Here is a 13,181-nt window from a genome sequence, read left to right as displayed (position 1 = left end):
TCAAACACACACATACACTTCAGCTCTCACTGCTTGGCTCACATGCCACGCAGCACACTCTGATACACTACTAACAAAGCTAAGCTACTAGCATGCTGTATAAGCGTGTATAAACCTGGCAAAGCCAGTCCCCACTGTGACCATCCCTACCCCAAAACTGTTTTGTTTAACTGTGTGGATTGGCTGTATCTGGGTTCTGTTACAAGGGGAAATCCCAGGGGGTAATCCCCGTGAAGGATGGAGGGGTGGAGCCCTCCCCATCCTCTGTGTTTCCCTGACATGGAGGTGATGTGGATGGCGCCAGCGCTGCCTTCCCAGCCGATGCTGTGCATATTCCACACCGTGCCTTGTACTGCAGGACCTATCTGCAAACATTTCTCATACTATTTCCTGAAACCCTGCCCAATTTGTCCCAAGAAATAGTGGATGGGTGAGGCGAGGACTAACTGCCACCTCTACTCAATGTAGAGGGCCCTGGACACCGGCAGATACTTGTGAACATCCCCGTGCACACACATTACCTTCACCAGTTGTGCATTACGCAATGCCCCGCCTTGACTTAGGCTTTGGTAGAATGAGGTCTGGTTACAACCTCCACCAAGGCCTGATGTGTACTCCCTTGTATACTCACCGGTATTCAGTATGTTCCTGCTCAATCAGGGGAGGCTTGCAGTGAGTCAGTGCTCCCACCTCCATAAAGGAACACTGATCCTGGAAATGCTAGGACTTCCACTGCCCATGCTTTGCCACTGTCCTGGCGGGCACAGATGGTTCTGCCTATGTGGACAGAGAGGGGACAAGGGGAGACATCGGGGGAAAGGCTAGAAATGAGAGACAGCCGACACTCGACCGTGCCCCTGCTGCCTCAGAGGTCCCCACAGGTAACCTTCCAATCACACAGAGTGAAGTTATATTTGCACATGCAAATGTGTGACACCATTGTTCCCACCAAGTCATTTGACCTGACAGATCCCACGTCTCCACCAGGAAGTATAATGTAAGGTCTGTCTTCCATCACTAATTTTCACTTTTTGAAATAATAGGCCACGTGGGGGAGGGGCTAATAGAGCCTGTATTATTCTCTACTTTATAGACCCTTGAAAAAGCGTGGTCTCCACCAGGCATTACCTAGCCTTGTGTCCCCACCTAGTAACAAAAACACTTGTGTGTGTATAATCTTGTGGGAAAATAACATGGAAAATCACTTCACCAATCTTTTAATAATTTTTTTTTTTACATTTTACCAACTATCAGCTACTTGGGAAAGCTCTGCTTTTTCTTGATTGTGCTTATGTTTATGTTTTGCCATATGTATTCTTTTTGGTCCCAGTTCTTTCTCTGCCCTGTCTGGACACTGGTTGGTTCCCCTAATGTGTTTTGTTTTTCATTTTGATTAGTTTGCATTTTATACTCTTATGTTTCTTTGTCTCATCACAAAGGCTAATCGATTATCATGCATCATTAAGCATGTTGTTCCCTTGCTTTCAGCTTTCAGATTTCTGACTCTTTCCTGTGTTAACATTTTTAAATATGGATTTCCCTCATTTAATATACATTAATATACTGTATATTGAACCAAGGAATTGACACTGACTATGATTTTTGGATTGAGGCAATCAGTGGTTCAATATTAAGTGCAACCAGTAATGGAGATAGTGGTCATCTTTGTAACCATTAGTTAGTACAGAGGCAAGGGGTGATACAGTTAGTATTATATAGTATTTCTGTCCATTTAGTTAAATATGGTCCAAATCCAAATAAGAGGGGTGAAAGGAGCACTCAAACACCTTCTCAGCATCTAGCGATGCTAATATAAATGGTGATTTATTTATGTGACTGTGGATTTAGATTTCGTTGGCAAGAACAACTTTCAGATCTGAAACAATAGTCACAGAACTGATAATATTATCATTCATTTTTATTTCCTTTTTCCTATTTAACAACTCCATATTTATCTCACAGTATGACTCCGAATAGTCTGCTCAATACGAAAATGCAAAACCATATAGTTCACAACCTGGTATGTCTAAGAATATGGCAGTGGGACTATATTTATGAAACAAATAAAACATAATTATATTTTTCATATTACCCACTTACATCGTTTGAAAGAAATAAAATAACACTCCCAAAATTATGAGCTCCTGCACAACATGGTACTTTCACTCCATCAGAGTTAAAATCTTTGAGTTGAGAGTTGAGAGTTGAAGATATTGCATAAGGTACTCATAAAACATTTTAACATGAAGTGCACCACATCGTTACATTAGCAAAAAAATTTTAATAAATAAAAAATAACATTGCACTGCATGGTTTTTGCATCATACCATTGTGGATATTACATTCGATATCATTCTCTCAATATGATACTTGTTTGACATAAAACATAAAAACATACATCCACAAGTGATACTTATCCAAAATATTGTCATGAAATATTATATTTACCACTGGATGACATGAAATACACTAAAACAATTCAGAGAGTGCGCTTCTCTCCTGCACTTCTCACTGAGCATCGAGTAGTGTGTGTGCGCGCACGTGCATAGTCTCTTTGCTCGTACCTCACATCGCCACTTACTGACACCTCAAGGTTAATGCAGGCAATAACAGCTTTTCTTGTCCTTATACTTAGCTGGAGCCATTCATCTGAACAGGAAATAAGTTTCAAACAATGCAAGGAAAGAAGCAAAATAAAGGGACCATTACCACCCGGTTACATTTAGGAAGTTATTACTATTGTACCATTGCATTAAGTTAACGAATCGTTGTGTGTTTTCTGTGGAGTATCTCCCTTTGATGAGATCAATGTTCATAAGTGTGGGGATTACAGATTCTAGTGTAATTGACAGTGCTTTACTTATCCTTTATATATTTAAATTTATTTATGATATGGGATGGTAGATGAAACATTGATTGGAGTCTTTATTTGGTTTTACAATTAAAGACAAATTTAAAATTAAATTAAAGTGGTTTTAAAACACCTTTGGGATGAATTAGTATGTTGATTGAGAGCCAGGCCCTCTAGTCCAATCAGGGACGGATTATGAGAAAGTGGGCCCCTGGGCACGAATGTACAAAAGGCCTCCCAGCATCCAAACGGTGAGGTTAAAAGACACTAAGTTTTTAAAATACAGAGGTTTAAGGACATACAACATAGTCTGAACCCCTGCCCCAGTAAACAGTTTAAATAAAAAAATAAAAAAAAACTCAAGAAAAAAAAATGTTGAAGAGGGCCTCAGTATGTACTAGTAAACATTTCATACTAGAATTCTCACCATAGTGTGCAACTATCACTGTACAGCACATGATCATCTATGTGCTGAAACTCTGCTTAAAATCGATGCCTGTCTGCTGCTTTTGATGTAAGTCACACTTGTATCTAAAACAATTCAGAAACACGTCAGATATGAACAGTGGCATACACAGGAATTGCTTTCAGTGTGATGAGGACCTATACAAAATAAAATCTTTTTTTGCATTATCATTTTAAGGCACAATCTACCTTCAAATGACTTTGCCATATTAATAATATTGCCATAAATTACCTTTATGACAGTTCCAATTAAATGATTAAGATAACATCAATAATAGGGGAACGTTATGCCTTTTCTTATAAATCCTGGAAACTTTCTTTTCCTACTGGATTAAACATACTGCAGGCTACTTCATCAGCTCTAACTTCGATATCTCTATGCTTATAGTGTAGCTATCTGGCTAGTAGCTTTCAGACAGAAACAGGGAAGACGCATGGTCCCAATTGGTTAATCCAATTTCTCACCATAGCAGCAGCCATTAAAAAAGGAATGCATTCATTAAAAAAAAACCTTCAATCAGGATAATAAATAAGGTAAATATGTCATAAATAAATAAATATATATCATAGCTTTGGATAACAAACCACCCCTAATATTCTCGGCTTAGCTGTATATGGCCTAAAATAATAAACTAAAAATAATCTATAAACAAACAAACAAACAAACAAATTGTATATGTCAAAGGATAGTACTGAGCTACAGGAACACTATCCCCCTGTCCTCATGTGCTGTAATTAAAACTAAATTAAAGTTTAAACAAAACATACTGTATGGCAGGGAGCCTCAAGTTCTTCATTATATAAATATATTTCATGGCAATCATAATTGTAAAAGATGCCTGCACCCTCAATCAAGACAGGCTAAATCCATCCCTGAATCCCACTACCAAACTAGTGAGCCAAAATAGCTCAGCACGAGCTTCCCTTTCTTAAAAGATGATGATAATTAGCTTAACAATATTATACCTGCAATTACAGGGAACAAACCCTGACTTGCACAAGGTGGGGCCCTATAAACTATTAAAAGAAAATGATTTGTTCCAGTGTAGGCCTAGCACTACATATTTAAAGGAGAAAAGGTATGCATAATATTTCACAGTACATAAGACTTCAGTAGGCAGCACTCTCAGCACCTCTAATGGCCCACTCTACCCCGCAATATCAACTCTATGGTCAAGTGACAATGCAGTTGTGTACTGGTCTGGAGGACCATGCTGTCTGAGTTAGGGCAGTGTTTCTCAACCAGAGGTCTGCTGACCCCTTGTGGTCCATGGCATAAATTACAGGGGGTCTGTGGGATTGTTTCTAAAAATATTGAAAATATGTATGTGATATTTTTGTTAAATATTTCAAAGTAAGTGTAGTTTCAATACATTTTTAGGCCCATTAAATTTCAGAAAAGCCACAGACTATGCTTAGTCATGGGCATTTACAACTCTCTCACTTACTTTGCTTGGTCATTCTGGAGTGTCCTCGATCAATGTTCAGCATGTCATTATTAGCGCAAGGTTTATAATGTTAAAATTCAGAGTGTACATCAAATTACGTGTAATGTTAGCAATAAAATGTGTGAACGTTTTTCTATTCACTCCAGGCTGCAAAAACTTCAATTTCAGGTTTAACATTGATGGGTAAAATGAAATGTTAAATGTGATAATGTCAATGTGTAATGTACAAAAATATCATTGTTAATATTACAGCAATGTGAATATCAAGCAGTATATCAAATCTAATATTGAACTGAAAAATTATCAAATTTGACTCTTGTTGCTTTATGAAAATGTGTAATGTAGACTCCTTATATATTTTTATACATTATATACATTATAATTATATTGTATTTTAATGTATACATATTATGTAGGGGGTCCATGAAGATCAGTCAGAATATGCTAGGGGTCCATAGCTGAAAAAAGGTTGAGAATCACTAGGGGGCTCTAGACAAATCATCCACTGAGCTGCCACTACCTCATGTTGAAGGTGTAATGATGGTTTCTTTTCTTGTGACATCTTCAAAGTTATTGTGTAGGCTATTTCTTCAGTTTCTGGATCTATGACTCTGGGTATGTAATAAGAGCAACTTTTCATGGAGGTTCTGACATTGGGGCCTGAGTCCTTGAGCTCCTGGACCTGTGCCCATTAGGCCTGATCAGTAATCCATCCTTACGTTCAATACCTCGATCTCATAAATCATCGATCTCGATTCTCCTTTGATTCAGTGGGCACAAATTAATGCCCATGGTTTTTTGGATGCTGGGATATGAGGTGGGCAAGGACATAAGGAGGGGATGGTGAAGCATGGGGTAACATAATTAAGGTAAGATAACATTTGGGAAGGGGGCAGACATATGCTGGTAAATGCAGATATACTATGAGCATACATTTATAAACCCTTTTGTCACTGGAGAAAGTGTACTACATATATGTTGACACCATAATAGTGTGTTTTGGTTCATAGGTAGGACTGTAGAACTGTGTTACATTATAAGTTATAAGCATATAAAGTTTATTGCTTTTATTCCTTTTATTCAAGGAAAAAAGCTTTTTATTTATTAAGCTATTTTTTTTTACCAGTTTCCCATTTTTTATTGTTTGGAGGTGATGAGATTCATGGGTAATGTAGTAACGTGGCAGTGCAATATTCTGATGGCTCCACCTCTGTGCTTTCCGGTTTTCAAACATGCTTCTGAATATACCCGAATTTCTGAATGGCTAGGAGAAGAATGTGAATGTGGCCCCCGCTGAATATGATTAAAAATGAGGTAAACGTATTTGTTACACGTCAACGTCCAAAAAGCATAGTGGATATGTGGGTGTGTTCAATTATTTTGGTACCGAATGTGCAAGAGCACCTTCAGAGCAGTGGAGTGAAAGTTTGATACATGAATATACATCTTGCTTGTGAAAGGATGTTAATATTTGTTTTGGTGTTACACGTACGATAAATGTGAACTTTTTTCTACGAGACTGGGTGTTAATACAGACATTTGCTATCGCCCGAATAGGGCTGTAAACACGTGTGTTGCATATCTAGTAGCCAAATGCTACCTAAGGTTAAAATAATGGACGGGGAACTAAATCAAAACTAGAATGATAGAATATAAAACACTTCATATACATAAACTACAATACACACAATATATGCTAAACACTAAAAGATAAATAGGCTTTATGCTTATGGACAAGGAATTAAAAAATGGATTCATATCATAATATGTAATGATCTATGGGATCAGTAGTTCCACCTTTTTTTTAAATTTCTTTTTAACTCAGGAGAAAGATTAAGGACATTAATCATCTTGTAGCTGTCTGGTTTGGTTCACATGGAGAATTTGTCAAAATATAAGCATGTCTCATTTACGCACAATTCTGACCTTGAACTTAAGTCCATTTTTCTTGGATGATATCTGTACAAGCCATGACATTAACACAGCAAATTTTATTGTTTATTGATACTGATACTGATCATTTCTATTATCAGTATTGTTAATAAATTCAATTCAATTCAATTCATTTTTATTTGTATACTGCTTTTTACAAAGGTCATTGTCTCAAAGCAGCTTTACACAAACAAAAGTAAAGTGAAGTGTGTGTGTGTGCCGTCTCTGATGAGCAAGCAGGGCGACGGTGGCAAGGAAAAACTCCCTGAGATGGTGATAGGAAGAAACCTTGAGAGGAACCAGGCTCAACAGAGAACCCATCCTCATATGGGTTTACACTGTAGTGTGCGTGTGTGTGAGTACAATGTGTGTTGGTGTAGTCCATGGAAAACAGCTGAAGCGTTTTCGTGGCAGTATGAAGCATTGCCGGTGGACAGGTCCAGAGTGAGGTCTGGGGGAGGTCTGGATTACCAGCAGCTCAGGAGTGATGCTCATCTGGTCCAGAGCGTAGGGGGGTCTGGATCACCGGCAGCTCAGGAGTGTAACATAAAGTGAACAAAAATGGAAGAAAATCATGATGACTGAATCATCATTTCTGAGTTCATTTTTTGTCTAATAATAGCATATTTTATGAAAACGGAGGTTGGCATTAAAAGTGGATGAAAGGCGTGATGTCTACTACTGAGGGCTTATTTCACACACTCTCAGAACACATCTTTGTGCTCATTTAATAGAAACACACTCATCTACTCAACTTTGGTTAGAAATCCCAGAAAAGGTCTTGTAAATATATAGTTTCGCACCTACAATGGGCATGTGAGCATCAGAACTGACCCATGGAGCAATGGAAGAAGGTGTCCTGGTCTGATGAATCACGTTTTCTTTTACACCATGTGGACGTTTGGGTGCGTGCTTGTCACTTACCTGGGGAAGGGATGGCACCAGGATGAAATATTGTGAAGAAGGCAAGCTGAGACAGTGTGATGCTCTGGGCAATGCTTTGCTGGGAAACTTTTTGTCTTGCAATTCATGTGGATGTTAGTTTGACATGTACCACCTTCCCAAACATTGTTGCAGACCAAGTACACCCCTTCATGGCAATGGTATTCCCTAATGGCAATGGCTTCTTTCAGCAGGATAATGCATCCTGCCACACTGCAAAAATTGTTCAGGAATGGTTTGAGGAACATGACAAATAGTTCAAGGTGTTGACTTGGTCTCCAAATTCCCTAGATCTCAAGGAAGACAAGGAGGCGAGGCTTCCAATCAACAATTAATCAGTGAGATTGAAGTGATCAGTGGGGTTGAGGTCAGGACTCGGTGCAGAACACTGGAGATCCTCCACACCAAGCTCATCAAACCATGTCCTTATGGACCTCACTTTGTGCACTAGGGCAGATGTCATGTTGGAACACGAAACGGCCTTCCTCAGACAAATTTGCCACAAATTTGGAAGAATACAATTGTCTAAATGTCTTTGTATGCTGTAGCATTAACTTTACCCTTCACTAGAATTAAGGGGCCCAAACCCTGAAAACAGCCCCAGATCATTATCCTTCCTCCACCAAACTTTACTGTTGGCACTATACATTCTGGTAGGTAGCGTTCTCCTGGGGTCTACCAAACACAAATTCATCCATCACACTTCCATATAGTGAAGCGTGATTCATCACCCCAGAGGACACTTTTTCACTGTTTCAGAGTCTAGTGGCGGCGTGCTTTACACCACTCTAGCAGATGCTTGGCACTGGGCATACTGATCTTAGGCTTGTGTGCAGCTGCTCGACCATGGAAACCCATTTCATGAAGCTCCCGATGCACAGTTTTTGTGCTTATGTTGATTCTGGAGGCACTACGAAACTCTGTAGTGATGGATGAAACAGAGGAGAGGCAATTTTTATGTTCTACTCTCTATGTTCTACACAGTAGGTGGCCCCACTCTTTGCATGGTCTACCACTTCATAGCTGAGCTGTTGTTGCTCCTAGATGTTTCTGTTTCACAATAATAGCACTTACAGTTGACATTTCAACCGGGAAATTTCAACTGAGAAATTCCAACTGACGTGCAGCAAATGTGGCATCTTATGACAGTGCCACGTTTAAAGTCACTGAGCTCTTCAATATGAATCATTCTACTACCAATGTTTGTCTATTGAGTTTGGCTATGTGCTTGATTTTATGCACCTGTTAGCAATGGGTGTGGCTGGAATTCCTGAACTCATAAATTAGAAGTATTGGCCACATACTTTTGGCCATGCAGTGTACGTGCAGTTAATGGTGCAGGATTAATATATATATAAAACATTATGTAGAAAAGCAAACTAACATCAAATGCTGTGACCATTACATTTCAGTTCAATCATGAATTTCATCACAAAGACAAATTGCTGCAAACAAACTGTATAGGTTTTGCAATAAATATTGAATGTAAATGTTAAATTAAGCACAAAGTTCACAGAATTACTGTGTGATAGTCTCTAATGAAGGAGAGACGGAGTGCTACTGTATAGCACACATTGGAAACTTCAACTCAGAGTTCAGGGGTCCAGCCACAATTACAGTGGGAGCAAATGGTTCAGTGTGCTGGACTTGAGGAGTGGGTATTATCAGATCCCCATGAGTGTGGCTGATGAGGAGAGAACTGTGTTTATTTGCCCACTGGGGTTTTATCAGTTTGAGCGTATGCCTCAGGGGATTAGCAGAGCCCCTGCCACCTTTCAGACAGTCATGGAGAAGGCAGTTGGTGTCATTTTTGCAGGACTTCTGCAAAAAAAGTGTAATTTTTCTTCTGTGACTTATGTTGGGCACATAGTGTCACAAGAGTGCATAGCAACTGATCCCTGTAAGGTGGAAGCAGTTATTGCTTGGCCACGACCTCAGACCATCACACAGCTTGGGTTTTTGTGGCTATTATTGGCAGTTTGTAAAGGGGTACTCTAGTGTGTGCAGACCGCTAAATCAGTTGCTTAAAGGTTATCCATCACAAAAATGTCATGGAAAGGAGAACTGCAAAACTCCAATTACCACTAAGTATTTCAAGCCCTCACATCCATGTGGGTCTTGATGGGATGAACGTTGTGAGTTGGCTTTTCAGGAGCTAAAACGCCATTTGACACAAGCTCCAGTGTTAGCTTTTGGTGATCCTAACTTACTTTACATGTTACATGTTGACACAAGTACGAATGGCCTGGCTGGTGTGCTATACCAACCGCATCCTGAGGGATTGCGCCGAGTGGCATTCATTAGCAGAAGTCTCTCCCCCTCTGAAAAGAATTACCCAGCGGACAAGCTGGCATTAAAATGGGCCATAGTTGACAAGCTACGTGATTATCTTTATTGACTTTTGAGGTCAGATAGGACAAAAATCCCCTGACCTACATCCTGACGTCAGCTAAGCTAGATGCTACTGGTCACAGAGGGCTGTCAGCTTTGTCTACTTACTAGTTCAGTTTGAAGTATCGGCAGGAGAGGAAAAACATTGATGCAGATGCTTTGTCTAGGGAAATAGAAGAGAGTCAGTGTTCTAGGCATAGATGACATAGATGAACAGCAGAGTGGTGACTTACCTGATGTGAAAACGGGCTCATGCCAATCTACATTTCTGGTCACAGGATACTTACCTGACTTGAGGCCTGGTGAAATAAGTGCCGCTCAGAAAAAGGATCCTTGCCTTAGATTGGTATGGATAGTTGTTAGGCAGAAATGTCCTGCTAGCAGTGTTCAGTCTGATCACCCTGAAGTGAAACTTCTAAAGAAAGAATGGGAGAGATTGTCAGTTAGTCAAAGCCTATTGTATAGGGTGGTTACTAGACCGGACAAAAGGGAAAGATTTCATTGGTAAAATTTCATTTTATTAGGAACAACAGAGTACCAAAGCAAATTTGAGTATAGTTTTCTCAACTGAAGGCACTGTGCTATATAAATTGTAGTTTGTAAAATAACTTATCAGAGAAAATCCAGCCAGTTCACCATTCCACCTCTGGGACTCCAGGTCTTGCTGTTTAGCTGAGCGCCATTATAACTCACAGGAGTGTTACATAAACAACATGTAAACTGTAGAGGTCACATGTACATGCAAACAACTTCTGCAGCCTTTAACATGTTTAATTAAAGTAGGAAAGAGACAGTGTGAGCACAACTAAGCAGGGCTCAAGTTCAAGTGGACATGCACAGACTTTGATTTCACTAAATCAAGACTAGTATCAAGCCTCTTTGTCCTTTCCAGGTTTGGAGCTGCAGGACATTGACCTGGAAATGATAAAGGGGCTTGATACTAGTCTTGATTTAGTGAAATCAAAGTCTGTGCATCTCCTTTAATGAATGCTCAAAAGCTGTGAAAGGGGCTTCCCTTTCAGATACACTGAAATACTTGAGAAGAGACCTGCCTGAATGTGAATGAATGAAGAGAACTCTTTTTTTAATTAAACCAATGAGTGTAAGAGGCTGTAGAATTTGAAAGATTGAGAGAGATTAGAGAGGGAGTGTGTATGAATTCTGACCTTTTTGCAAGTGCAGAGTGGAATTATGAAAGGGAAGTGTATCCCACCATTATTGTCATGATAATGCAGCAGAAGTTATGTCTGTGTGTTTTCCATCATTTTGTTTTTTAAATATCTGTAAATATAGTGGGCAAATTTTACTCAGTCAGTCATTACTATAATAGCAGTTCTCCATTTTTTGCTTAGTTTTATCTTATCATGCTGATGTTGTGTTACTCTTGGTTATTTGTCTCACTTTTTTATTTTAATTAAGAATGAGTAGTCTTAAAAAATGACCAACAAACTGCATTTTAAACATTACTAAACAGCATAGAATATCTAGATGTTCAAGTTATTCAATTTGGAACACAGTACCAGATTATTTTAGGGCTAGGCTTACTTTTGTGGCATTATTCCAAAAACATTTTCTCTGGGTAATCTGATGTGATAGAGCTCTTTTTGAGTTTTAATAACTTTAGGAACAACAATTTACCAATTAGATATGAGTCAAAAAACAGCAATACATAGCCTTAAATTTGATGGATTAAAAAAATATATTATTCTCCTTCCTTTTGTAATTTTGAAAGATGTCATACAGTATGTATCAAAAAGAATGCACCATTCTGTACAGCAAGAACATAAGATATACATATGCAGTTCAGCACAGAAAAAAGTTACTGTTTTGTGTAAATAGATTTACTATTTACTTACAATAAACCACATAACATTGATACTAATAAAAGACTTTCATACAACACTGTTTCTATACACGCTAAACATATAAACAACATGTTAACAGTAAAGGGTCACAAAAAAATTTCTTCAACCTTGTTTCATTACAGCAGGAGAGTGCGTACATATATTTTAACAAATATTCAGAAGCTGTGAAAGGGACTTGTGCATTTACCAGCATATGTCTGCCCCCTTCCCAGATGTTACGTTGCCTTAATGCCCCATGCTCTACCCTCCCCTCCTTAACTCCTTAACCACCTCACATCCAAGTACAGTTCAGAAAAAAGTTTCTGGTCCTTTAAAATATACCTAGATTACCGTATTACTCTTAACATGTTCTCTGATCTTCATCCAAATCATAATAATAAACAAACCCATTTCAGCTAAGCTGATATATGTAAATGTATGTAATTTATAACAGGGTGGAGGGAGCATCAAGGTTTGGAGCCGCTTTGCTGCGTCAGGGCCTGGACAGATTGCAATTATTGAGGAAATGTTGAACTTAAAATTGCATCAAGAAATTTAACAGGGGAATTTCAGGGTAGTGCTCCATCACCTTAATGAATGTTGGGTGATGCAACAAGACAATGACTCAAAACTCAAACATAAATAAACGAGAGATTGGTTTAAAAAGAAGAATATTTTATGTTTTATAATGGGCAGTCAGAGTTCAGTCTTAACCTATTTTACATGCTGATCTGAAAAAGGACTGTTCGTGCAACTGACCCTCACCGTAGTGCTGTAGGAACCATAGTGCTATAGGAATGGTCTAAAATTCCTCCTCAATCCTCCTTTCAGCAGCTACAGAAAACAGTTGGTGGAGGTTGTTACTGCTGAAAGAAGTTCTACTAGTTCTACTAATAAAAAAGGGGGTTCAGATCATTTACCCAACTGAAGACTTCAATTAAGAGCTCTTTGTGTTATTAGTTTAGACAGAATAAGAGTATTATTATGATTTGATCTTGTATAAAGATCTGATCACATTTTATGAGTAATTAAATTAATGCATGAACATGTGATGGATTTTTAAATAATTAATAATGTTAGGATCAGATACAGTTAATGTATGAGATTGGCTGAATAGTTGCTATTATATCATAAATTGTCTGCTGATGCCGTGTTATCAAGATATTATAGTAGTTACTCTTTTGCGTTATAGCGGCATTGATTTTTTTTTCTGGTTGGAGCTATTGTAGTTTCATGTTATGGTGTATGCATAGGGCCCCAACAGTGGCTCAAACCCTGGGTCTGCCACCACCCTAGGGCTGCCCCTGG

The 13,181-nt window shown here is 38.7% G+C and overlaps 1 protein-coding gene across 1 annotated transcript in view; it reads left to right on the top strand.

Annotated features, from left to right (window-relative positions):
- Positions 1-767: 767 nt before the first annotated feature.
- The window catches only part of LOC128318154 (Fc receptor-like protein 5), a 32,672-nt gene continuing 20,258 nt past the window's right edge, over positions 768-13,181 (top strand). The window contains exon 1 of the mRNA XM_053233533.1: positions 768-881. Within this exon, the coding sequence (XP_053089508.1) occupies positions 768-881 (114 nt within the window). The remainder of the gene's footprint in view (positions 882-13,181) is intronic.

This window comes from Pangasianodon hypophthalmus, chromosome 4 (genome assembly GCF_027358585.1).
Source record: "Pangasianodon hypophthalmus isolate fPanHyp1 chromosome 4, fPanHyp1.pri, whole genome shotgun sequence".
Taxonomy (NCBI): Eukaryota; Metazoa; Chordata; class Actinopteri; order Siluriformes; family Pangasiidae; genus Pangasianodon; species Pangasianodon hypophthalmus.
Note: the sequence above shows the minus strand (reverse complement) of the source record. Positions and strands in the feature narration are given on the sequence as shown.